This window comes from Schistocerca americana, chromosome 6 (assembly GCF_021461395.2).
Source record: "Schistocerca americana isolate TAMUIC-IGC-003095 chromosome 6, iqSchAmer2.1, whole genome shotgun sequence".
Taxonomy (NCBI): Eukaryota; Metazoa; Arthropoda; class Insecta; order Orthoptera; family Acrididae; genus Schistocerca; species Schistocerca americana.
Genome location: NC_060124.1, coordinates 357,878,907 through 357,906,851, shown reverse-complemented (window position 1 = coordinate 357,906,851; position 27,945 = coordinate 357,878,907). Strand labels below are relative to the sequence as shown.

Here is a 27,945-nt window from a genome sequence, read left to right as displayed (position 1 = left end):
ACTGGCAACTTTGTTACTTGCAAAATGTGTTATTCACAGACAAGTCCAGATTTCCTGTGATGCAAGGTAATGGCTAAGTTCTGTATAGAGATGCCATAATAAGCGATAATTGTCAAATGTTGTCTAGGAAATTGAAAGATTCAGCCGAGGTTCTGTGATGGTGTGGGAAGCCATCATGGTCGACAGTCATATGGATCTTCTTGTTGTCCATGGTCACCTTAGCAGCAGGCATTGCTCTGTACAGATACTGTGGAACCACATGGTAATTGTTGCATATGGTGGTGACCCTGAATTCCTTATCATGCACAATTAACGCCAGGATCCATGTAGCAGGAGTCACCAGGGATGTCTTGGAAACATGGACATTGAAATAGTGGAATGGCCAGCAGTGATTTCTGACCTAAATGCCATAGAGCATGTGTGAGATGTGCTTGACAGACATGTTCGTGGATGTCCTGTTTCCACCACACCACAGACTCTCCGAGAACTCTCAAGGGCTGTCATTCAAGAACTGGACTGGATAACATTGGGTGACCTCCACAGACTTATGTGGAGCAATGCAGATAGGTTTCAGGTGGTTATAAATTCTCAAGAAGGGTATACACCTGAGTGACACTCTCACACTCTAATGAAAAGTACCCACAATGATGGAATGAATTATTGTTTCCACTTTGTTTTTGACACCTGGTGGACATTTCAGTTATTGTTATGTAAATGAACAAGAAGGTAATGATGTTTTGCTGTGTATTTAATTTGTGAAAGATAAAGGTATAATTTCGTAATACACCAGTCCTCAGTTATTGCTAAATGGAGTATGGCAGAAGCCCAAAGTCATGTCCCCCTAGTTTTTTTTGGCAGTGTATTACACTATATGTATTACAATTTTTGTAAAGCGATAAAGCTAAATAATGCCCAAGGAGGTGGAATTAGATAAATGCTAGTCATGATGTTGTGAAGTGGTTATTTCAAAATAAAACAACATATGCAGGATAATGACTTCCCTCAAGAGGTTATTATTTGTACTTTTGGTCAGAACAATAAAAAAACAACAAAATTTACATGTGAGTACATTAATTTTATACAAATGAAATGACACAATTTTAGAGACTTTACTGGTCTCATACAGATATAATTTTATATATACAGATTGAAGTGTGGAGTGAAAATTTGTACCAAGGCCGGGAATCAAACCCAGGTCTTCTGCTTACTAGGCAGGTACATTAGCCACTAAGCCGCACTGGCACAGCGGTTCACACAACTGGATGAATTATTCTGGCAGGCCTCCCTCCTCAGTCCATATTCTCACTGCCACCCCAGTCTACTTTAAATTCCCATTCTGTTCATGTGTAAGGGGGAATTTAAAGTAAACTGGGGCAGCAGTGAGAATTTGGATCAAGGAGCAGGGCGTGCCATAGTAATCACTGGACCTGGGTTTCAGGCTGGATCCCCCATTTCTGTTCGATGCTGAGGTGCTGTTCCAGAACGTGGACAGCCTCAGTAATTCTGTTCATTTGTAAGTGGGAATTTAAAGTAGACTGTGGCAGCAGTTGTGTGAAATGCTGTGCCAAAATGGTTTAGAGGCTAATGCACCTGCCTAATAAGCAGGAGACCCGGGTTTGATTCCTGGCCTTGGTACAAATTTTCACTCCCCGTTTCAGTCTGTATACATAAAATTAAATTTACAATCACAGAAAGGTACTAAAGAATACCAGTTCATTTCAGAACACCATCTCTTATTCAAATATTCTGGGCTATTGTGCAATGGACTACATTTTTCTTGGAGAAACACAAAACACTGTCTCATCTGGAGGGCATCTTTAAGGGACTTTTTAGCTTCTATGCAGGACTAATCATACACTGGCTCATTGCTGACTGAAGCAAAATTTCATTTCCATCTGCTCCCATGCCACAGGCATGAAATTACATTTTCAAAACTTACGCACAACTAGCTGTTATCAATTGCTGTCGTCTGTTAGGGTTCCCATCCAACAGTGGATGACAGGTAAACATTTTTTTCAGTCCCAGAAGCCAGTTAACATAGAGTTTCATATGCTCCTCCCTCTGACTACAACAGCCAAAAGGTTGTCTTCTAATGCAGAAAACACGCACACACACACACACACACACACACACACACACACACACACACACACACACACACACACTCTTGATCACTGTCTCTGGCCACAGAGTCCACAGTCTCAGCGGCAAGAGACAGTGGTGTGTGTGTGTGTGTGTGTGTGTGTGTGTGTGTGTGTGTGTGTGTGTGTGTGTGTCTTGTGCTTGCATGAATGCGTGTGTCTTTTCCACATTAGAAGAAGACCTTTTGGTTGAAAGCTCATATGTTTAGGAGTCATTTTGTTGTGCATGTCCTTGACTCAAAGTCTCCTCTTTATTGTGAGCAGCAGTCTAACATTTTTCATAATATTGTCAAATTGAATCTGATGATCTCATGGCTACAAAGCTTTTTCTGTAACAGTTTGGTCAATTTATTTCTCTCTTTCTACAGCTGTCCATAGAGCTATGATGTAAACTGATGAAAACCAAACATTATTTTTCTCTACGAAATTAATTTGACCACTACACAGATAAGAATCACATTTTTCATTATTACAGTTTAAATTTTACACCTGCTCTCACCACACAAATTACACATATAACTGGTCATTTGTTTTGCGTTAAAAGTAGATTTAGAATTAGTTATTTGGAAAAAATGTTTCTGCATTTTAAATGTACTCTTAAATGAAAATGTTTGCATTTTCTGCTTAATACTGTGACTTACTAGTTGTTCAATTCATTCATTCATTCATTCACACATTACATTCTTTAAACGCCATCATGAGGGAGAGCATTCAGGAATGTGAAACGAGTCAAGTTATGCATTAAGAAGAAGAAGCAACAGGGTTCTTCTGTACAATACACTAACAATAAATCATGACTAATGGTAACAGATAATTATGTGAATTACTTCTGGATTAATCACAGAATGGGAAGTTCAGGTTGAAATATCAACAGCTGTGGAAAGGATAGATTGCTGATCGCTGTAAAGATGACAAGCTGAGTTGCAGACAGGCACAATGAAAAGACAGTTACACATTAAACTTACAGCCAAAGCCTTCACCTTAAAAGAGAAACATACAGGCATTCAGGAGTCTGGCTTGAGCAGCCAGAGATGGCAGACATTTCTGTGTGAGGTATGCTTGTTAGTGTGAATGCATGTATGTTTTCCTTTTCTGATGAAGGCTTTGGCTGAAAGCTTAATGTGAACAATCTTTTCGTTGCGTCTGTCTGCAACTCAATGTGTCATCTTTATAGTGAGTAGCAATCTATCCTATCCACAATTGTTACTTCTGGATTACTTTATATTTGTTTATGTATTTTAGGAGAAAATAAGCTATTTTGAAGTGAAAGTCTACCCTTGTCTTCTTTTACTGCTCAGCTGCTGTTTATCCAGAACTTCAAACAAAGAATTTATGTAACTTCACACAGAACATTATTAGCTTTCTTCTTACTGACGAAGTCAAGACTTCCTTTACATGAATGTTATAGAGTAAAGCAGACTTTACATTCCTGAGTCAAAGTTTTTGATAAGCTACAGAAGGGGTGGTCAATAAGATACTCTATTGCTTTCTTTTGAATATCTGAGTATTTTCATGATTTTGCAAACTGGGGACAAACTGCAGGAAATGATTCCTCAGAGGATAAAGAGCAAAGAAAGGACATGTGGACATATGGTCAAAAATGCATTTCAGTGGAGGTACACCCACTTGAAGGTGAAGATAAAAGATCTTTGACAATGTTAGTTTCAATGATTCAGAGCACACATGAGAAGACACCATGAAAGTGGCAATGTTCTATCCATGATAGTGTTTTAGATTTGTTGTGACAGTGCCACGACATTTAACAGTGCCGCCATGACAGTACGCGCAAACGGCGATAGAGGCGCTCCGCAACTCGGCTGAGCGCAGGAGCGCCACCTAGCTACGAACGGTGCCGGCCGCATGTCACGGCATGGCAGTCGAATGAGAGATACTGCATTGTTATCATGTAACCAGCTATTGTTCATAAGTGAGTGTGTTTGAATATCCACGCAATTATTGGTGATTAAAGGTTATAACACTTTTTGATGATGAGGTCGGATATTTTCACTGCGTTGTGGATTGTGTGTTCGTGACGGGGCAGACATGGAACAGCTTATGCAAGCGCTCATTGAACAACAAACACAGCTGACGGCTGCTATTCAAGCGTTGTCGACGTCACTTACTCATCGTCTGTCTTCCTCTTCCCCGCCTCCATTCCCTCCTTACGACGAGGCCGCTGAAGACTGGGAGGATTATGAGAAGTGTTTGCGGCAACACTTCTTGGCTTTCGGCATTGTCAACGCTCCTACGTGTAAGTCGTTATTTCTATCTTGGATTTCCCCACAGATCTATCAGCTGCTATCTCAGTTACCCCTCTGCGGGAACCTGCCTCCCTGTCCTTCCAAGAAATGTGTGACTTATTGTCTAACTATTACCGCAAAAACACCCACGTTGTTGCCACTGACGTGGTGTTCTACCGGTGTCGTAAACAGCCCCATCAATCTTACCAGGCTTGGGTGGCGGAACTACACGGTCTGAGTAGGAAATGTCAGTTTGTCACAGACACTCATCATGAGTCTTATGCTGATTCAATGGTTAGGGATGCTATTCTATGGCTTGTGCCTGATAAAGAAGTTCGGCAACATGCCCTACAACTGCCAAACCCGTCGTTGTCGGAAGTTCTAAGCATCGCTCAATCCTTTGAAGTGTCTCACGCTGCTGGCGCGCAAATAGACGCGTGGTGTGATGTAGGCGCTGTACAGTCAACTTTTGACATGGACAATTTGCCTGTTTCACAGGAGAACGAAGATGTGGCAGCGGTTCACTCGCATAAACAACATCCCGTTCGGCCGCAACGCTCACAGCGAAAACAGCAACCACAGAAGCAGGTTCGTTCCGCACTTCCTTCTTGTCCACGTTGTTTTGTACAGCATGACAGGGCCACGTGTCCAAAACATTGGGCCACGTGTAATTCATGTAGGAAAAAAGGCCACATTGCTTCTGTGTGTCAGTCCCCTAAAGTTCCTGTCGACGAGGATGAGGCATCGGACATGGATGTTAACTGTGTGCTTTCTCAAACAAATAAGTTGTTTGTTACTGTTCGTGTTTTGGATAAAGACATTCGCATGCAAGTGGGCACTGGCTCTGCAGTAACTCTCATTAATTCTCGCACGTATTTGGAGTTGGGCTCCCCTCCCTTGTCTCCAGTTACACGAAATCTGAGAACTTATAATAAACAGAAAATTCCTATCATTGGCCAGTTTGATGCTTCCACTGCCTACAAGTCTGTTGTTAGGCCCCTCACATTTTATGTGGTGGATCATGTGGGCACTGAAAACCTGTTCGGTTATGATGCTTTCCAGTTGTTCGGGTTCTCCATTGATGATGATGTGCACCTCATATCTGAGGATATTCCGTATCAACAGCTGGATGGATTGTGTTCTGAATTTTCGTCCGTGTTCTCTGCTGGTCTGGGTCGTGCCAAGGATTTTGAAGCCCACATTACTCTTAAACCTACAGCTCGCCCTAAGTTTTTCCAGGCACGTCCTATTCCGGTGGCGTTGCGTGCACCTGATAAGGCTGAGATAGACAGGTTAACAGCTTCAGGGATTCTCCTTCCTGTTACCTCCAGTGAATGGGCATCGCCAATCGTGGTGGTTTCTAAACCAAATGGGAGTCTGCGATTGTGTGGTGATTTTAAAGCCACCGTCAACGCTCAGAGCCTCATTGACACTTATCCTCTTCCCCGTCCTGAGGAGTTATTTACCAAGCTCGCTGGGGGCCAGTTCTTTTCCAAACTTGACTTATCGGAGGCATACCATCAGTTGCCGTTGGATGCTTCTTCCAAGGAATTTCTCGTCATCAACACTCCTTGTGGGTTGTATCAGTACCAGCGGTTACCATTTGGCATCGCTAGCGTGCCGGCCATTTTTCAGCGGTTTTTGGAACAGCTCACGGCTTCCGTTCCTGGCTGCATAAACTATCTGGATGACATTGTTGTCACAGGGGCCTCCACTGAGGAGCACCTTCGCAATTTGCGTTCACTGTTTCGGGTTTTGCATTCGGCTGGGTTGAAGTGCAATCTGGACAAGTCACAGTTCTTCCAACCCTCCATTGTGTATCTTGGTTTCCACTTGTCCCGTGAGGGTATACGTCCTCTACGTCAGCACATTGCGGCCATTAACGCTCTACCACGGCCGTCTACGGTCAAAGACCTTCACGCGTTTCTAGGCTAGATTGCTTATTATCACAAATTCATTCCATCTGCGGCGGTGGTAGCTCATCCTCTGCATCAGCTATTACACAAAAACGTCCCTTTCTGTTGGTCCGATGAGTGTGAGCAGGCTTTTGTCCGTCTGAAGGCTCATTTGCAGTCAGCGCCTTGTCTTGCCACATTCCGTCCGGGTCAGCACTTGGTTCTGGCGACTGACGCGTCACAGTATGGCCTAGGGGCTGTATGAGGATGGGTTGGAACGACCCATCGCCTATGCTTCCAAGACCCTCAATGATGCACAATGGCTTTACTTTCAAATCGAAAAGGAGGCGCTCACTATCATTTATGCTCTAAAAAAGTTCAGCGTTTTTTTGTATGGTTCTAGGTTTCACCTCATCACTGACCACAAGCCGCTGGTCTCTCTGTTCAGCCCATCGGCATTGCTTCCGGATAAGGCAGCTCACCGCCTGCAACGTTGGGCCTTATACTTGTCTCATTTTCACTATGAGATTCACTATCGCCCCACGGCCCAGCACGCCAATGCTGACGCATTGTTGCGGTTGCCAATGGGACCCAACCTGGTTTTCGATCATGATGAACTAATCTGTTTCCACATTGATGAGGAAGAACGTCGTGCGGTCGAGGGTTTTCCACTTACAGGTTCGCAGGTCTCGTCGGCTACTGCGCAGGACCCGGTCCTGCGTCAGGTGATCGGTTTTGTTCAACGGGATTGGCCAGACAGGACCAGGGGCTGGGCATCGGATCCCCTTCACAACTACCATGCCTTGCGCTTTCATCTGTCTGTTCATGATGGTATTGTTCTTCTGGCCACGGATGGTGCATCTCCACGGGTCATGGTGCCAGCCTCTCTTCGCAAAGATGTTCTCAAACTGTTGCATGAAGGCCATTGGGGGATTTCTCGGACTAAGTCCCTGGCCCACAGGCACATTTATTGGCCCGGTATTGATTCGGACATCGCCCACATGGTTGCTGCATGTGGTCAGTGTGCTCAACAACTGGCTGCACCTCGTACAATAACCCTCTCCGTGGCCTGATCCGGCGCAGCCATGGGAACGGGTGCACGCTGACTTTGCCGGCCCCTTCCTCGGTACTTATTGGCTACTATTGATTGACACCTTCTCGAAGTTTCCGTTTGTTGTTCGATGTCCGTCGCCCACCACTGCGGCGACGACACTGGCTTTGTCCAAAATCTTTGCGCTAGAAGGTCTTCCACCCACGATCGTCATGGACAATGGCCCTCAGTTCTCTTCACAGGCTTTCCGTGATTTTTGTACTGGACAAGGGATTCATCATGTTACAACACTGCCCTTCCATCCGCAATCGAATGGGGAGGTCGAGTGCCTTGTCCGCACTTTCAAAAGCCAAATGAAAAAATTCCTTAGTGATTTTTCCACGGATGACGCTCTGCTGCAATTTCTGAGTTCTTATCGCTTCACGCCTCTGGGTGATCGCAGCCCTGCTGAACTCTTGCATGGCCACCAACCGCACACTCTACTGCACCTGCTTCGCCCTGTCAGGCCTTGTGCTGTGTCCCCTAGTGTGGGAAAATACTCGGTGGGCGCCGACGTGTGGGCACGAGGGTATGGATCTTGCCCTAAATGGATTTCAGGGGTGGTCAAGGCTCTTCGCGGCCGCCGGCTCTGTGAAATACGTATGGACGACGGCATGGTTGTTCACCATTATGACCAGATGCGCCCACGAGTGGTGGCCACGCCGGTGCCACCGCCCCTTCCTTCGCCTCCACCAGCCCGAGAAGCCAGTCCTGTCGCTGCTGCCGCTCTACCGTACGTGTTGATGCAGCCGACGTCGCTACCTCTTCCGAGTACGCCGGAACCGGCCCCAGTCGCGACGCCGCCTTCTCCGGGACCCATCTCACTGGAGCACACCCCCAGGGCCACGACACCTATGGATGCTGCTCCGGAGTTTTCACCCATCATCTCGTCCAGGAGGCACGTTCCACGCACGAGCTTCCGTCCTGGACATTTTCGATCATACTCTCGTGTCTCTCCGCGGGATCTTCTCGGGGCCTCACAAGAGGCCATGGATGTCTCCGCATTGTCCATATCTCCAAGGAAGTGAGTGTTTTTTTTTTTCCCAAGGTGGGAAAAGTGTTGTGACAGTGCCATGATATTTAACAGTGCCGCCACGACAGTACGCGCAAACGGCGATAGAGGCGCTCCGCAACTCGGCTGAGCGCGGGAGCGCCACCTAGTTACGAACGGTGCCGGCCACATGTCATGGCATTGCAGTCAAATGAGAGATACTGAGTTGTTATCATGTAACCAGCTATTGTTCATAAGTGAGTGTGTTTGAATATCCACACAATTATTGGTGATTAAAGGTTATAACAAGATTCACACTGAAGACAGCAGTGACGTTGTCTACAACTCGCATTATCCATATCACTTACGTATGCAGGCCTACAGACTTGCTTCCACAGCAACCCTGTAGCATAGACACCAAGCATACACTCTTAAATGTAGGGCTAAAACACTATTACACACAGAACATTCCCACTTGCCTACGTGCTTTCAATCACTGAAACCTATATTGCCAAAGATCTTTTACCTCAACCTTTAAGTGGGTGCTCTTCCCTTGGGATGCATTTCTGGGCATAGTGAGTGTGATTGTGGAATGAGGGCTGTGTAGTGTTGGAATTCCACCATTGCACCCAGTCTTTATACTTCTCTCCTTTTCCACCCCCTCCCGCCCCGACTTCTTGCCTGCACTCCGTCTAACCTGCAGCACTTCACTGTCTGTCACTCACTCCTACTCTACTATCCCTCCCTCTCTCTGCCCCAGCCTCCTCCTTACTCCCACCCAGTCGCCACTCAAATCATACACTGATGCTGCTGCTCGCAGTGTGGCCTCAGTTGCCAGAGACTGCAGTCATGTGTGTGTGAGTTGCGTTTGCGTGAGTGTGTGTGCGTCTGTCGTCTATTTCTGATGGAGGCCTTACTGGTCTAAAGCTTTATTTGTGACAGTCTTTTTGTTGTGCCTATCTGTGACTCAGCATCTCTGCTACATGGTGAGTAGCAACTTTCCTTCTCATAACATTTCACAAATAACATACCACAGAAAATATTCACAAGGATTCAAAAAACAAACAAATATATTAGATAAACTTTTTGAGAGGGGTTGATAGCTGTACCTAGCAAGAGATAGGGGAAACATCAAATGTACAGAGCTTTTGTAAAGATGTACTAAGAATGGATAAAGCAGTTTCACAACACAAAACTGATAGCAAGAGTGGAAAAAAAAGGTTTGAAATAACTCTGAATGGCACACATTTGTGGAAAAAATTATATATATGGGTAAACAATTCAACAGAAAAGCAGAAGTATCCAAAAGAATAAAGAAGTTCATAAATGGAGAAAACAACGAGCTCAATGAGACAGGAGCAAAAATTTGTTATGTAGCAGACAACAATATGACTTACCAGATAGTATACTCCTGCTTGTATCCAGATCCTCCACTGTATCCTGGAAGCCACTGCAATGTGACAGCAAACTCACTTGCATTGCCTGAGACGTTATATGGAGCATGTGGCTGCGTGCCTTCAACAACAAGCTGGGTGACTGTCACAATTGTCGCTACTTCATTTGAAGCTACACACTGGTAGAATCCAAAATCTGCACGCCGCAGGCCCTCAATTGTAATGTTGCCCCCCTGCACTCGTACACGGTTCCGCTGCAGAGGTGATCCGTCTCGCTGGAAAAGAAAACATTCTTTAGAAGGCATAATTGTTTGGTAATCACTTCTGGCTTTTGACAAAGGGCCCGCATCTTGTGGTCGTGCGGTAGCGTTCTCGCTTCCCACGCCCGGATTCCCGGGTTCGATTCCCGGCGGGGTCAGGGATTTTCTCTGCCTCGTGATGGCTGGGTATTGTGTGCTGTCCTTAGGTTAGTTAGGTTTAAGTAGTTCTAAGTTCTAGGGGACTTATGACCACAGCAGTTGAGTCCCATAGTGCTCAGAGCCATTTGAACCATTTTTTTTGACAAAGGCAAAATGAACATAGACTATACACTAAAATATAGTCAATGGCCCTACACGTCTACAAGACACTGGCTTTCCAACTGACTGTTTCTTCATACACTGCCTAAAGCATCAATAGACAGCAGTACATAACAGCTGACATAGGTTTATAATATACTAGTATCATTTTGAATTTTTTCCCTTTGGTTGAGTGGGTCACATTCCATTCCCTTCATCAAGGAAAATTTTCATCTGGTAATACGATTCTTAGCAGGACTCATCCAAGGAGGTGACCAAAAAATTGATAAACTATGTACAGGTTCCAGTGGATATTTCTTACAAGAAACATACAAAAATAAATATACATGAATAAAATAACACTTCTCCACAAAAATGATGAGACAGATTACAGGACAGCCTCTTAAAAAGTTAAGTGATAAACTGTTACAAGTTCAGTTATGACAAATAGAAGGGAAGTTGAATCATGTCTGTTGGAATGCACATGCTGATTTCAGGTTTCACTGTACATAGTACTTCTTTAATAATCAAGAGTCACATAAAAGTTGCCCCCTTTCCTCTGTGTAGTGTCCCTATTCTTCATGGTTTTTTCGCTAACAAAAGAAGAAGCTTATGGTTCTAAAAAAAGTAAATATTTATTGATGGTCCTTGTAGCTTTGACTCTCATTCACACTACACAATGCTTACAAGCAACAGCAGTATTACCACAGTTTGATTAACACTGTTTGGAAATTATATAAAATGAAGCAACAATTTTAAAGATTAATTTGGTGATGTTTATGAAATGAAAATAAATGAGAGTTTAACATTATCTGTCAATAATTAACATTGTTTGTCATACTAATTACTTCTTTTCTATGTAATCTGATCTCAATGTTACAATTTTTATCATTAACTTCTGTTCTACTTTCAGCACAAGAATTCCATAGGGAGAAAAACTGCTCTTCTTCACCAGCACATGCTTTTAGAACTTTTTTTGTCATACAAACATTCTTGAAGCAATCCTTTGGATTATCGCACACTACCCCTTATTTTATAAAGACACAAAGCTAATATATGTTTCTCTTTGTATTTTCTTTGTTGGAAAGGCACTAATAGAATGCTGTTAGTGAATTATCTGTGTACATAACCTTCACTTTAAAATTTCCTTTTCACTGTTTTACCTGCCTGCAGTTATAAATAAGATCAGTCCCTCCAAGTCACCTTCCAATTTCAGGCCCGTTGCACCATTAAGCAAGTTAACACATTTAAGTTTATGTAGGAAAATTTAGGATGACTTTAGACAGAACATACATTCTGTATAAAGAATGACAACTTCCTTTAAGGTGTATATATGCCAGATAATGTATTTGAGTGAAAGGAAAAACTTCAATAGGTTTCATCATAGAATTGTTGAACTGAATTGAGCTGAATTTTATTTGATTCTGTAGGATTACATTGTGTACAGTAAATGTATATGTAATATAGCACATGTCAAAAACAGAAAACATCATTTATTTCCTAAGGAGCAAAAATTACACCCTCTAATATCACTCATTATATAGAACAATATGTACAAATTTAACATAATAGGTACCCTTCAAAACAGTAAAATTTCTTTTCCACCACATAGACTGTGAGTTGTGTTTGAAAACTTGGTGTCATGTTATAGCATCTACTACATGTGTCATGGCCAAAAATCAAGGTTCGTGCCAACCAGTGATGTTATGCTTACCTGGTGTGATAGTGTTGCACGTGTGTTGTATCAAGTGATCACATATGTCAATTACTTCAATGTCAGCCACCAGTGGTGCAGTGTTTTCTATACATGCATATGATTTCTATGTGTTGTTTCTCCTTCGTATGTGAATTTTATGTTTTGTGTGTTCCTTTCTTTTAGTTTTAGTTCTCTACAGTCCGTCACTCCAAGTTACAGTAGTAACCAGTTCTGTTCATTTGAATTATCCTTATGATCAGGAATGTTTTTGTTACTATCTGAGCATTCTTGAGAATCTGTTGCTGCCTGTAACGACTTATTAACTAGCTAGTAGCAACCAGTTATTTACACAGTAAAGATATGTCAATCCAGCTCAACTTCTGTCTTAGACTGAACATGGATTCGAAGGTCAGTCAGCTCAGGTTACACTGTATGCGACAAGGTGGTGGTCCCGATGTGATCTGAACTAAAGAATCAGAGCCATTGAAAGCTAAGACTCTGCTGGATTTATTGATCGATAAGATGTCTGAGGAACAAATGGTGTCCTGGCTATCAGTCTGTTCACTGTCCTTCTGGCTTAACAATCCTGTGTTGTGGTTTGAACAGGTGGAAGTAATTGCTACATGGGAATCACAGTTGATTTGACAAAATTCACTCTGATTGTGAGCCAGCTTGACCACTGTTTCGCCACTGAGGTTCAAGATGTCATTACTGCACCACTGCAGAAAAACTTGTATGACAAACTTAAATCAGAACTAATCCAGAGAGTTGCAGTATCACAACAGGGACACATATGGCAGCTACTGAGCCAGAAAAACATAAGTGATCACAAGCTGTCATAGTATTTGCATTGATTATGGAACAAGGTGGATACAGTTACTGTGCTGGACCAGTTGCTATGGATCCTGTGGAGCAGCTCACTACTGTATCAGGTCAAAGCAATTGTAGTGTCACAGACAGAGATTTCATTGGACGAGAAGGCAGAACTTGCAGATTGCATCCAGGAGGCCACTGCACTTTCTCAGGTTAGTGCAGTGACAGTGTCGGGTAGTAGTACAGCAGTGGCCACCCAAGTTGTGTGCAGATTTTGACCATTTGGTGTAGAAGGTACAGTTGCTGTAGGTACAAAGTTTGGCAAGCTTATGTCCCAAGGCAGTACCAGTCTTGTACACGGTGTTACCGCACAAGATCACAGAGCTGTTTGTGATCCAACACTATGTTGTCTAACATGGAACACCCCACGTACTGGTACCACCACAAGTTCAGAGAGCAGGCCCAGAAGTGCACAGCCCCTTGCACGTTTTAAATGCCAGTGACAGCTGGTCGTAGGAGCAACCGGCTGTGCCAAGAAGTCACAACAGCTGTTTATCAGCGAGAGACGATCCAGTCAGAAGTACCTAATAGACACTGGTTTGGACTTGGGCATCTTACCTCACACTTCAGTGCACTGTTACACATTGCTGACAGTATTCTCTTTCTCTACTACTAACAACTCATCCATTTCCACATATGAAACTCAGAGGATTTAACTGAATTTGGGGCTATGCTGAGCATTCACCTAGAATTTTGCCATCATGGACATCATGGAAGCCTTATGATCTCTTGGCATATTACCACTTCATACCTGATGTATGCAATGCTCAGCTGGTCAGTGGTGTTACTGGTCTGATGGCTGCAGGGTTCCAATGAGATGCAGTTGTGCACAGCGCTAAGCTGATACAGGTGTGTGACAAGGAGTACAACCCCCTGCTAAATCAGTGTGTTGACTTGACCTCCTGGCACACCTACACAAGTGCCACACAATATGATGCATCACATAAAGACCAATGACAGTCCACCAGATTCTTGCAGGCCTAGGCACTTGGCACGTGATCGCCTGCCCATCACCAAGGCAGATGTCAACACAATGCTTAAGTAAGGAATAATTTGACAATCAAGTAGCCCCCCCCCCCTTGTCATCTCCTATATACCTTGTTCAAAAGAAAGGAGAAGCATGGTGCCAGTGTTGTGATTATCACACACTCAATTCCTGACCAATGCCTGATCATTGCTATGTGCCACTGTTGCAGGACTACAATTACATGTTACACTGAGTGACAATATTCGGTATTTTGGACTGTGCCAAGGTTTATATGCAGATTCCTGTGGCAGAGGAAGAAATTTTGAAGGCAGTGATTATTATTCAGTTTGGACTTCTTGAGAGCAAATTCATGACTTTTGGGTTATGGGATGTGGCTCAAACCTGGCACAGGCTTATCGACTCTGTCCAGCAAGGTATACCATTCTGCTTTTCCTATCTCAGTGACTTACTTGTGTATTTGGCCACCAAGGACCAACACTACCAGCACATTAAAGAGGTATTCAAGTGTCTGGACAGTATGCTGTGGTGTCAAACATGGCCAATGACGTTTTTTGACAATCCGAAGTTACATTCCTAGACCAACACATATCAGCTGCAGGCTCCCTACCATTAACAGAGAAGGTTGAAGCCATTCTGCAAGTTTCAAGACTGACTAAACTGCAAGTTCCAAGACTGACTACAATTAAAGAATGATGTCACTTTCTAGGAATGGAAAAGTTTTACTGCTGCCATCTACTGTGTGCAACACAACTGCAAGAATCAGTCAATGCAGCACTTACCAACCCAAAGTTAAAAGGCAGTGCACCAGTGCGGCAGTCAGTGGCAATGAGCTTGACCTTTGAGGCTGCAAGGCAGTGAATGGTGGATGTGGCACTGCTGGCACATCCCAAGTTTGACGCACCTTTGGCACTGGTAGTGGATACAAGTCAAATAGCTACCGGTGTGGCTTTGCAGCAATTGTCAGATGGATCATGGCACCTGCTTGCGTACTTCTCACAAAAATTGTCACCATTGCAACAGAAGTGAGGGTACATGACCGTGAGCTCTTGGTTGTGTAGGAGATGGTAAAATACTGCTGGCCATGAGGCAAGAGGGTTTATGCTCTACAAGGATCATGAACCATTGATCTACACTTTCAAGTGGAATAGTGACAACTGCTCTCCTAAGTAGTACAATCATGTTGAGATCATAAGCCAATTTAGTATGGACATTAAACACATTTCTGGCCATGACAATATGGTGGCCGACTGTCTTTTGCACATCAACAGTGTTGTGAAAACTACAGATGTTTTGGAACTAGCCAGGGCCCAACAGCAAGACCAAGACCTCAAGACTTTCATCAGTGATGCCACTTCAGAGCTGGAGTTAAAACTCACTGGCATTCCCAGTGATGACTCGTAGGGAAGTTCGCACCCACTCCTATTGACCATGTTTCAGCACTCTTCACAATCTGTGTTACTATAGAGCCTAGCCAACTAATTTTGTAATGGTTTGTATGACTTAGGGTGGAGAAAGGACTACTGGGAGTGCACACAAACACGTCCCCAGTGTCAGAGTTGTAAGGTGATTCACCATGCATACTTGCCAATTGGTAATTTCTCGGACACTGTCATGTGTTTTGCGTATGTGCAGCTATATTATTATGTAGGTTTTAGGCAAACTTCTTAGTAACTTTATTTCTTAGTACTGAGGTCCTTTTCCAAGCATTGTCATTCAGTGGTGTATACTTCACATCTTCTTATTCCTGTATGTTTTGTGGGTGTGAACACTATCATTTGTAACACACTCTGAACTATCTTTTGTTTTGCATATTACTCTTTTATACACATACAAAAATGTACAAGTTAAGATTCTTACATCTTTAAAGCAGTTTCTTCATGCTTCAGAAGTCCTTCTTCTTAAATTGATCATAACTGCCTTTTCTTATATTGTGAACACACTATTCGTTTCTTGAATGTTTGAGTTTCGCCACACTGTCACTCCATGGTGCAAGTAAGGTTCAAAGAATCCATAGTGAGCTGTGCATAGAAGCTGTTTGTCTGTGTACCGTGATACTTGCTTCTTTATTAATATGACTGAGCTGAGTTCCTTACAGAGAGAATTAATGTGCTGTTTCCATTTCACCTCATTATCCACAGCAATACCAAAGGTTTTATTGGATTCTACTTCTTCCAGTTTTGTATCATTCTCCTCTAAGCCCATATGCACAGACTTACCTCTGTTTCTGAACACAGTGTATATAGTCTTTTTCAGACTTATAACCAATTCATTTTCCATGGGTCATTGAGCTGTGATGTTTTCAGAAATATATGCTCTTCTCTCAAGCTGTTCCACATTGTGGACTGAGTTCACTATTATTGGGTTATCTGCATTTTCTCTTCAACTCCTGTATCATTTACAAACAGATTAAACATCAATGCCCCCATTATTGAACCTTTAAATTTTAATGGCTTTGATTTCTGAGTGGCACGAGTTCCCTACAGATACATACTGCTTGCTGTTGCATAGTTATGATTGCATCCACTTCTGTTTGAACGTCATGCAGCATAACCTCTGTTATCTGGCCATTCATTAGCTGACTCCTTTGATTATCTGACCATGTGTGGTTTTGGTTTTGACAAGAAAGAAATAAGGAGATCCCATTTCCAGGCTCTATCATAAGAGAAAAAGTTTTTGAGATGCATCACAAACTACTGGGGGGTGGGGGGTGGAGGTAAGGGGGGTGGGTGGAGGTAAGGGGGGGGGGCGCTATTAGGCAAGTTGCTATTTCAAATGAAAAACATTCTGCTGGTCATATACATAGGGAGTTCACTAAAAAAATAGGCTCAGCAAATAACTGGCAGCTGAGTAATTACAAAACATTGATGAGAGTGGGCTAAGCTACAAAATGCTCCTGCAAAAAACCCTTTCTTCAAAGAATGCAACTGTCACAGCCATGAAACTGCCAAAGGATAGGCTGACCACTACAACATACAGTAACACAAGTGGTGACCATAAATTGTCATTGTTTGTAATTGGCAAATATTCAACAAAACTCAGCACTTCCTGTTTATCACAAAGTTAAAAATAGTGTTTAGATGAGTGGTAATTTGTTACAAGAATGGTTTTTTGGTACATTTGTTCTGGCTGTTAAAAAATACTTGGAATTTAAACACCTACCACCCCATGCAAATGTATTGCTAGGTAATGCTCCAAGCCACGCCACTGAGTCTGAAATTCAACAAGCCGACATAAAAGCTAAGTCCTCTACCCCTCGCCCCACATGACTTCAGTAATACAACTGCTGGACCAGGGAGTCGCTGAGTGGTTAAAATGACATTACAGGAAGAAATGTGTCAGCACTTTGCTAGAGAGAACAGAAAATGGTAGTGATCTTTTTAAAGAAATGAAAAGCCTCAGTATAAAAAATGTAAATTACATAGTTGCTCAAGCTTGCAAAGAACTTAAGAAAACAATTCTACAAAAATCATGGAAGATCCAGAATGAGATTTTCACTATGCAGCGGAGTGTGCGCTGATATGAAACTTCCTGGCAGATTAAAACTGTGTGCCCGACCGAGACTCGAACTCGGGACCTTTGCCTTTCGCGGGCAAGTGCTCTACCATCTGAGCTACCAAAGCATGACTCACACCCGGTACTCACAGCTTTACTTCTGCCAGTACCTCGTCTCCTACCTTCCAAACTTTACAGAAGCTCTCCTGCGAACCTTGCAGGTAGTTTGGAAGGTAGGAGACGAGGTACTGGCAGAAGTAAAGCTGTGAGTACTGGGTGTGAGTCGTGCTTCAGTAGCTCAGTTGGTAGAGCACTTGCCCGTGAAAGGCAAAGGTCCCGAGTTCGAGTCTCGGTCAGGCACACAGTTTTAATCTGCCAGGAAGTTTCATATCAGCACACACTCCACTGCAGAGTGAAAATCTCATTCTGGAAACATCCCCCAGGCTGTGGCTAAGCCATGTCTCCGCAATATCCTTTCTTTCAGGAGTGCTAGTTCTGCAAGGTTCGCAGGAGAGCTTCTGTAAAGTTTGGAAGGTAGGAGACGAGGTACTGGCAGAAGTAAAGCTGTGAGTACCGGGCGTGAGTCGTGCTTTGGTAGCTCAGATGGTAGAGCACTTGCCCGCGAAAGGCAAAGGTCCCGAGTTCGAGTCTCGGTCGGGCACACAGTTTTAATCCGCCAGGAAGTTTCTTATCATGGAAGATGGTTAGTCCTAGCCTAAGAACTACCAGAAACTAATGAGACACAGCAGATTTAGTCAATGATTTCCAAAATCTCCAGAATGATATCCAGCCTACTGATGTAGAGGAATAGTTAGCAGAAGGTGATGATGCTGTTGTTACCAATGAAGAATATGAAGATGATCATATCATAAATCTTGTTTTGCAAGAGGAATCACAGGACGAAGAAAAGGAAAAAGACAAGGGCAGCACCTCTGCAGAAAGGATGCATTCAAGATTGCCCTCAAATATTTGGCACAACAGCCAACTGCTACAGCTATGGACATACTGTGGACACACAAATGATGAGATGCCGCCACAGAGTCAAGATTTAAACTGGAACATAAAAACATTTTACACTTTTTTAAGCAGACTACTAGTGTCTAAAATTTTCTGTTTTTCTTTCTCTTTATCTGAAATGTAATGTTTTGTTCCTAATTTTGATTTATTACATTGTTTTGAGCTCTGTAAATGACTTGTTCCATTTTCCTCTGATTATATGACCTTTGCAGCGTCTTTGTCCCCACCATTGGCCCCAAAAGTGACAATTAATTGTGGTTCTATTGTAGTTTTCCAATTTTTCTATCAGTACTCCATAGACACTGGTGTTGAATGCTTTTAAGAGGTACAAAAACATTGGAGAGACAATTTTTTTTTCATCTACACACCGTATAATGTATCATGCCAGACTGACAATTACTGATTCTGTAGGTTTACTGGCTGGCCAGTGTGGCCGAGCAGTTCTAGGCGCTTCAGTCTGGAACCGCGCAACCGCTACGGTCGCAGGTTCGAATCCTGCCTCGGGCATGAATGTGTGTGATGTCCTTAGGTTAGTTAGATTTAAGTCATCCTAAGTTCTAGGGGACTGATGACCTCAGATGTTAAGTCCCATAGTGCTCAGAGCCATTTGAACCATTTGTAGGTTTACCCTTTTTGAAACCATCTGTGATGGAACAAAATGTTATGTTTGCCCAGATAAACAACAGTAGCTGTTGGGCTCTTCCTTGTCATCTTTCTTGTACACTGGCATGACCCTGCTTATCTTCAGTTTTTCTGGAAAAATTCCACCTCTGAAATTCCATCTGCATTACCTTGTTTTTAGTGTTCATTGTGATGGTGTAACTGCAGCTGTTTTTGCCTCTCTTACAATTTTTGTATACTTTTTTTGTTATATTTCATAGTTTTCAGCTTCACCCATCTGTCTCAGTCCCTGCAAATTCACACGCTGTTCTAAAAATACTTCACTAGTAACCCATTGTGTTTGATCTTTTGTCTCTTTACTTTGGGGAATGCTGCATTAAAATGGTATTTAACTGTTGCAATAAAGGAATCCTTACATTCTGTACCTGCAGAGTTTAATTCCAGATTTTCCTACTTAATATTGTTCTAAAGTTGTTAATACTTGGTTTACTGATGATCCCGATTTCTTTGGTTGTTCAATTTGATAGTAATACTATGAAATCAGTTCTCAACAGCAGAACAACTGTCCATTATGATCAGATATTTCTGCTTGAACTACATGTGAACATCATCACACTACTAACATTAGTAATGAAGTGTCTGACTTTGGAAGTAACTTTTGTTGGTGCAGGTATTGTTGTCCCCAGGTTATATCCCCATGTTGTACTTTATTAACAATTCTTCAAAATCTTGTCTTGTTTTTTTATACTTTTCCCATGACAAAATTAAAGTCTTCACAATATCAATGCTCCTCTTCATATTCAACTGCATAGTATGGTAGCAATTTCTTTTTTCCTTTCACAAAGATGTTAATCTTGCCACCTGGTGATCTGTACACACTAAACACTCTTAAGTCATCTGTCAATATGCCAGTAATTTTGAAGTCATTTACTCTTTGGAGTACTTAGGAGTTTGCCTATTTTAATTTATACAGAAACTGTATCACCTTGATGTTTCGATCTACAGAAGTAATTAGAGAAGATATAGTCCTTTATTGTTAGATTATCTACTTGACTTTCAGTTACACCATGTTCACTGGTGCATAATATGGCTAATTGTATTTCACTGAAGAGTACTTCTGCTTCTAGATCCTTACTACCAGTGTATTGCATAATCTGATGTAGTACTTTTATGTAAGTTTCCTTTTCATGATTTACATATTTTTGACTGTATTCTGAGAGTATATTCTGTATTGTCTCCTTTTTAGGTGGTGATTTTGAATTTCACCCCCATCAGACCACATTAGTTCCCATCATTTCTTATGATTTTGTAGGTACCTGTAAACATTCTGCTGATTGAGTGTGTTATACACCACAGTCTATTTAGATGCATGAAACACTCTCATAGGCATTTACTACCTAGAAATATATTTGGGTACACAGTTTACCTTGGACATAAATTTGTTACTCTCTAATCTTTTTTTTATGATTTCAGTCAGTACGAGCCTGGATCCTACATTAGCAATTCTTCTCAAATGAATTGTACTTCTTGTCTCATAAGTAATTTCTTCTTTGCTGCTGCTTCTTAAAGAATTCATTCCAATGCATACAAACACATCAGTGTAATTACATTTGGATTCAGAATCCATTTCTGCAGTTGGTGGATTTGCAATTCTCACATTTCTAAAATATTTGTCAAGTTGTTGCATTCTAATTCAAGGTCACACATCAATTTTGCAGTTGGGCAGTGATATTTCTCAGTAGCGAGTTGCCAGTTGTAAGAAATTCATTTCCTTTCCATTGTACTGCTATGGTCTTTTCTTTTATTTTACCTTCCATCACAAACATCTATATTTATCTACAGATTTTTGTCTCACTGAATTTATTGTGGTAGTATCAGAAACACAGGATAAGTTATAGTTTTTAAAATCTGTGTGAGCATATTTATTTTTGCAGTCTTGTTGTATTTCCATTCTACAGATTTCACACACATAGGACTGTTTTCCTTGGATTACTCTATAATGTCTGTTCTTCATGGTCAATATTTTGGGTTTTAATGTCTCAGTGTCACTTTGTGGTAACTTGACAATTTCGTTTTTTGAATCCACTGCACTTACAAGATCAGCTGCTTCCACACTAGACAGCTGCGCCATGTCCATAGACAATGATCAGTAGTCAATTTTATGTTTACTTTCACATATTTTCTGTGCAACCAGTAGTTGCATCTGACACACAAAATAACTTTCAAAAACCTTTCATCACTCATTTTTCACTTTCTCTAAAAAAGAACTGTTTACTTTTTGTATTTTGAACAAGAGCAAAGAGTTCCTACACTTTCTTATTGGTGCCATTTTTGCAGCTCATTACACTTGGTCACATGTATCAGACACGTAGTGGTAATGCTATGAAGGAGGCGTGGCTTGTAGTATCCACATGGGGAAAGGCAGAGGCATTTGCCAACCAGAACTATCCTAGGCCTCGGGCTATGTTGCAGGTAGTCACCACAACAACAATTTTAGGTGGGGAGAGCACGGGTGCGTAATGTCACACACTAGCTAAAAGTTTACAAACTCTACCTCCTTTTGCTTTCATAAGTCACATTTCCCAATTTTATCACAATAAATTGCACTAAAAGACATGTTTTGGAGAGATTTTTAATGCAGTGTATGTTGGCTTCAGTTCATGCTTAATGTTTTCCACATTTTCATTTCTAAACTTGATATGTTTAATGTTTTGCAAGTGTTCAATATATTCTTGAGACAGCCTCAGTGTTTCTGTGATGTTGCAGATCTTGTGTTGTGCTTTGTTATGTAAGCAAACTGAATAGCCTCCACATTAAGCATTTGTGAAGCTAGTGTACCACATTTGTTGGCTTTTGTATTTATACAATTCTCAAATCATTTGATTTGATGCATAGAAGACATGTCAAGATTTACAATAAGAAACATTTAAGGGGAAATACAGAAGTTTATATCATTTTTTATACATTTCCGAAACACTGCTACACAAATACATACCATAGTTTTAAATTTACAGAAATAAGATGTCTAATTACCTTGTTCAGAATGTGAAACTGTCCTTAATGAATAATAACACTTTGGAAGATTAGCATTTTTAATAATAACACTTCTCCACCAGAAGAGTAAAGAATAATATTTCCAGTGAATCAAGCTCCATGTTAAATATATTTACATGGTTTGCTTCTGTGATATAGTGATGATTGCAAGTTACCTTTATTTCACTCTGCTTTAATGATTTAGTTTCAGATTGCATCATTTTGGTTTTGGTTACACCAAATTTTAGATCATTTTCATGGAACCAAGATTCAAGTTTTACTAAAGTATTTTTGAAACTTCCTGAAATTCTTTCATGCACCTCATCATCAATTACAACTTGATGTATCATCAGCAAATAAAACTGAATGAACATAAATAGCTAGTGATAGGTTGCTTTTGTAGAAAAGAAACAGATGGGGATCCAATATCGAACCTTTGGCGACTCCTTGAGCAATATTTTCCAGTTTGATGAGTAATTTCTTGAATTTGAAGTCACACTTATGCTTTATTTCCTATCTGTTAAGTAAGAGTTGAGCCAATGTAAGCAGTGACCCTGATTTCATATATCTGTAACTTATGGAGAAATAAGGAGTGTTTCACTGAACTGAATGCTTCTGTCAGATCACAGAATATTGCTGTAATATAAGCATTAAAGATCTCTGCAAAGTTCCTGCATTCTTTGTATGGTTTGTTTTGCTATTGTGCCAAATGATGTGATGTCAGTGTGAAAACATGTTACCACTAATTTTTAAGCTCTTCATTTAGCAGGTGAAATAGAGTTCCAACAAAGGAATTCCCTCTCTTACTAATGTATGTTTTGCTTATTTTAATTTTTTTGTTCATAGGAAAATGAAATTGTTTGTTCTCCTGCACTGCAAAATTTTGACAATTTAATAGTTGTTTCTCAAGCTAACTTTTGGCTAACAAATTGCACACCAAATTCATAATGTGCTGTTTTCAGACTCGCAGTGTGATGCAGTTATATGCAAGAAAATAAAGCTCGCAAGAAACTCAGGTGCAACACCCTCACAAAAAGAAACTTGCTAAGAACAGTAATGTAACACTTATCCCCACATATTTTCACTATTCATGTGTGACCCCCTCGCCAGGTGGTGACATTATTTTAATGTATTCTAATGCACTCTAGTGAGACATTTATAAACTTATTCCTACACTGGATAAATTACCAGCACCAGAGGCAATAAACTATCTAAAATATTAATATTAAATGATGATTAATGATCCTTCAGAGTGTAATGCAGATACACAGACACAGGGATTCAATAGCAAAATTTCAGCCATTCAGATTCAGTTCCTTGTTATGTATGTAGCAGAATGTGAAAATCATGAAGAATTTGGTAGGCCACCCTTAGGCTCTGGTAGTCATGACAGAGGAGGTCCATAAGGGTTGTGTTATGTAGATGGCATGCCCTCAAGACCCTATGACATAGAGAGAACAGGTACTTCAATGTTTGCCTTAAGACTAGCTACTACCTGTTCAAAAAGGTCACTTGATACCAACAGTTCTAAAAACATTCACTGCCATTATTCAAGTGGGAACTATTCTACACACTTGTAATAATTGAAATGTTGTAATACTTTACTGAGATATAAATTTTAATGTATGTTTTGGAGCAGCTCCACCTCAGAGCCTTTAACTATGAGCTGCACCTGTATGAAGTAATGTGAAGTGGGCTAGTCATACAAAATTAATTATAGGAAAGTTAAAAAGATATTAGATTGTTTTTCAGATTCTGAGTAATATTAAAACAACTGCAAATAATAACAACATAATGCAAGCTGTTTTGAGGACTGCTAGTCTGTCTAATCTCTGGCAAGTCAGATTAAATGAGTAGGCAGCTGATTTCGGTTAGTTCAAGAGTATAATGGACAAACTCCAGAATATTATAAAAATCTTTGGAAGGCGGACAATATTATTTTTAGGAAATGCTATTGGAAATATTTAAAGGTGCAGTATTCTGAGACAGACAATGTGGAACATAGGAGCATGCAAAGACGGGGTTTATACATGGACAAGGAAAAATAAATCCCGGATTTTTTCCGGATTTCCTGGTTAAAAATACACTTTCTCCTGGGTGACAGTACATTTTCCCTTATCAATCTGTTGAAAGGTTATGGTTTTATACACGGGCGTACAATTTCCCGGGCACTTTAGAAAACGAAATGCAGGGAAAAGACACGCTTGGAAATATCTTTGATGCGCAGCAACATGTACGCTGCATATTTTCGTATTACGAAAGCATACATTGGAATTCCACCAAACACCGCATGTTACTTTCTGAATCATTGAAATCAAGATTTTGATGCGCTTTTGTAAGCCATTTGTAGCTCATGTCACATGATCTCGCCAGCCGATGACAGCGGATATTGAGAGCATAGGACATGTGATGTAGTCAGCCAACAGCAACATCACTGTTAAGTAGCACAAACACGCAAATAGGGAAAGTTAATAGTTTAAATTAACATGCATAGAGTTGCTACAAGAAAAGCAAAGCTTTCACATATAATATTGGTCTCAAGCTGCAAGTGAAGCCAAGCTTTCCACTATACTGTTGATCTTTTTTGCGCGTGTTACACTTTAAGATATATCACACAAATGTGCCAGTAAAATTTTTAATAATGACATAAATGTCTGATCTTCAGGGTTTGAAATTCTTCTAAACGGATCATCATCAAAGAGTTTATTTTTAAATGAGAGTCAAACGCTCTGTGATTTAATAAATTCATGGTGCATTCTTGCACATAGTTCAACTTACGTAAAAGGACATTTACTTTGAAAGTAACGCTTTTCAAACCACTATTCGCAGTATTTTCCTGCGACCTGTTAGAAATAGGTTTGTTTCAGCAGTTGCCAGAGAGTGCAGATAACAGACGACACCACTCTTGGATAGCTATCATGATGTAGGAAGCTCATGTGTACATACGTGTAAAACATTGAAAGATCATACAATATGTCATAAAAGAAACAAGACATCAGAGGATACTGCAAGAGCATCGGAATTTCGTGAACCATATTAAAATGTGCACACTTAAAGTGCATACTTAAAGGGCACATTCATATATCCAGATTCCCAATGAAGTAGATCTTGACCTGATATTAAGCTTTTCAGTGTGTTTTTCGGGATGTAAATTTTCTTGGAGCAGCAGTACTGTATTATATCATGTTTGGTTCTTTATTATGGTATAATGCCATACATACTACAAAATGAAAATGTGCACTTGAAATGCAGTGAACAGTTGAAACTAGTCAGTACTGTGGAATTAAACATTTTGTTTCAAATACACTGACTGCCTCTGCGGAAAAGGTTAACAAAAGTCAAATTTCTTTAGCAAACAGACCAAAATAACTTCACTGTTCCACAAGGCGATTAATGCTTGACTGTCAGAAAGGTGAAAATAAATAAAATCTGAAACTAATGACATATTTCAGCCTTCTGTAATTATGTGGATGTGTTTTAATTCATTTGATAGCTCCCGGCCACAGATATCTGTTTTGTTTTCATTTGATGTGAGAGTAAACAAAGGAGAAACAGCAACATCACTAAATGTAAACACAGGTCACATGGAGACTACCCACTATAACTCAGACTGCTCTGCGAATTAGCCCCGGATCCACGACATTTGCGAACCGGGTCAATACTAAAAAAAATCAAATTTTCAAAATACTTTCATCCTGTAGCACACATCTTTCTGAAAAGTCTGAAACATAAAACATATATATTTGAGGAAATGTAAGACATGCTGAGCCATGCCTCTTCATAAAGCATTTTTCTACCGCTCGTCCAAACTATATTCAGTAGAGTGGAAATTGAAATGTCCTGTGGTGCCTCTCCTGCTCCCAGTTGGCCGGTTTGACAGCCTGCCCCTCTTTAAAAAAATCTCGCAATTAATAGCAGATGGGATTATTTGTAATCGAGAGAACAAGAACTCTTCAGAAAATCTGAACTCTTTATTGCTTATTAGTTAATAACTTGCTGTTTTGTGTGACATAAAATTAAATATAGGATATATAAAACCAATACTGACAAGAAATAAGCAAGAAATTACACATTTCTTCAAACCTTAGCTCCTAGCAGTTTTTTCTCTCTAATCTTGCTACAGCTTTACATGGCGTGCTTTCCTTTCTGCAAAAGAATTTCTTACCTCATCAAAGTTCGTCAAACGTTTTGCTACATGAAAAATCGAAATGTCATTATCTAATACTGAAAAAGCTGTTAATACAAATAATACCCAAGACTTGTGTCGTTTCTTGATCTGATTACGTCTATTTTGTCACTGTCTGCTAGATAAAACAAAATAGGCCTTTCTAATATGGCAGCAATTTTGTAACACACCAAATAAACGAGCCTGTTTTGGCACAAATGGCCATTTTTATAAAATGACAGACTATAACCCAATAAGTACCAATATCAAATGCCTATTAGGCATACTACAAGCAAAAAGCTTTATGTTAGGAAACAGTTTCACATTTCATTCATACACACCAGCTTATCAAGCATGAGATCGAATAGCAGTATTATGAAATTTTTGAATAAATTTGGAATAGTCTTATTCTTCCATAATTTGTGTGATGTCCCCGTTTCTTCTCCTTCCTCGTTCTAACAAACAACCTTGTCATCACCAATTCTGTAGCTACTGCTGCCACTGTCAAAATTTGTTCGCCGATTAATTTCACTAACCGTGCCAGAATCACAAGTTTAGTTATCCCGCAATTATTTTCTGGTTAGGCGTTATTACGTGTTTGAACAACACATTTTCAGTGTTACTTCCAGAATAGAACTTAAGTGGCTGCTAGCCGCAGACTGTACTACTGGTCCTTACTAGTGTAGCGATCTGCCCAAAAATTTTCTGTCAAAATTTCATTTTCTTGGATACGCCGAGAAGATAATACGTAATCTTTCTCACCTGTTATTCCAGTCAGTCGTTTATTTCCATTCTGGTAGTCTGAATCTATGGCTTTTATTAGTAATTATAACAATTCTGATCATTCGCAAACCCAATCAACCACATAATCAGACAGAGATTGGCATTCATACGTTCAGCTTTACTCCCTCAGCTCGTATAGCCCTGTCCCCTTTTGTCTGCGGAAAGTTTATTTCTAGATGTGACGAGGATTCTCCTGGCAGAGACATCATGTACACTATGCATGCATTCATAAGTTAACTTATGACTCATTCAGAAATCAACTTAAAATGTGTTCAAAAATGTTCAAAAACCAACAGGGAAGCCTTTCAAAATCATATGAATAATCAATATAATGGAAGGAAACATTCCACGTGGGAAAAATTTATATATAAAAACAAAGATGAGGTGACTTACCGAACAAAAGCGCTGGCAGGTCGATAGACACACAAACAAACACAAACATACACACAAAATTCAAGCTTTCGCAACAAACTGTTGCCTCATCAGGAAAGAGGGAAGGAGAGGGGAAGACGAAAGGAAGTGGGTTTTAAGGGAGAGGGTAAGGAGTCATTCCAATCCCGGGAGCGGAAAGACTTACCTTAGGGGGAAAAAAGGACAGGTATACACTTGCACACACGCACATATCCATCCACACATACATACACAAGCAGACATAATATGTCTGCTTGTGTATGTATGTGTGGATGGATATGTGCGTGTATGCAAGTGTATACCTGTCCTTTTTTCCCCCTAAGGTAAGTCTTTCCGCTCCCGGGATTGGAATGACTCCTTACCCTCTCCCTTAAAACCCACTTCCTTTCGTCTTCCCCTCTCCTTCCCTCTTTCCTGATGAGGCAACAGTTTGTTGCGAAAGCTTGAATTTTGTGTGTATGTTTGTGTTTGTTTGTGTGTCTATCGACCTGCCAGCGCTTTTGTTCGGTAAGTCACCTCATCTTTGTTTTTATATATAATTCATATGAATAATCGATA

At 40.8% G+C, this 27,945-nt stretch overlaps 1 protein-coding gene across 1 annotated transcript in view; it reads right to left on the bottom strand.

Annotated features, from left to right (window-relative positions):
- Positions 1–27,945, bottom strand: part of LOC124619319 (protein turtle-like) — a 906,568-nt gene that overhangs the window by 74,057 nt on the left and 804,566 nt on the right. Inside the window, exon 11 of the mRNA XM_047145628.1 lies at positions 9,755–10,026. Within this exon, the coding sequence (XP_047001584.1) occupies positions 9,755–10,026 (272 nt within the window). The remainder of the gene's footprint in view (positions 1–9,754; positions 10,027–27,945) is intronic.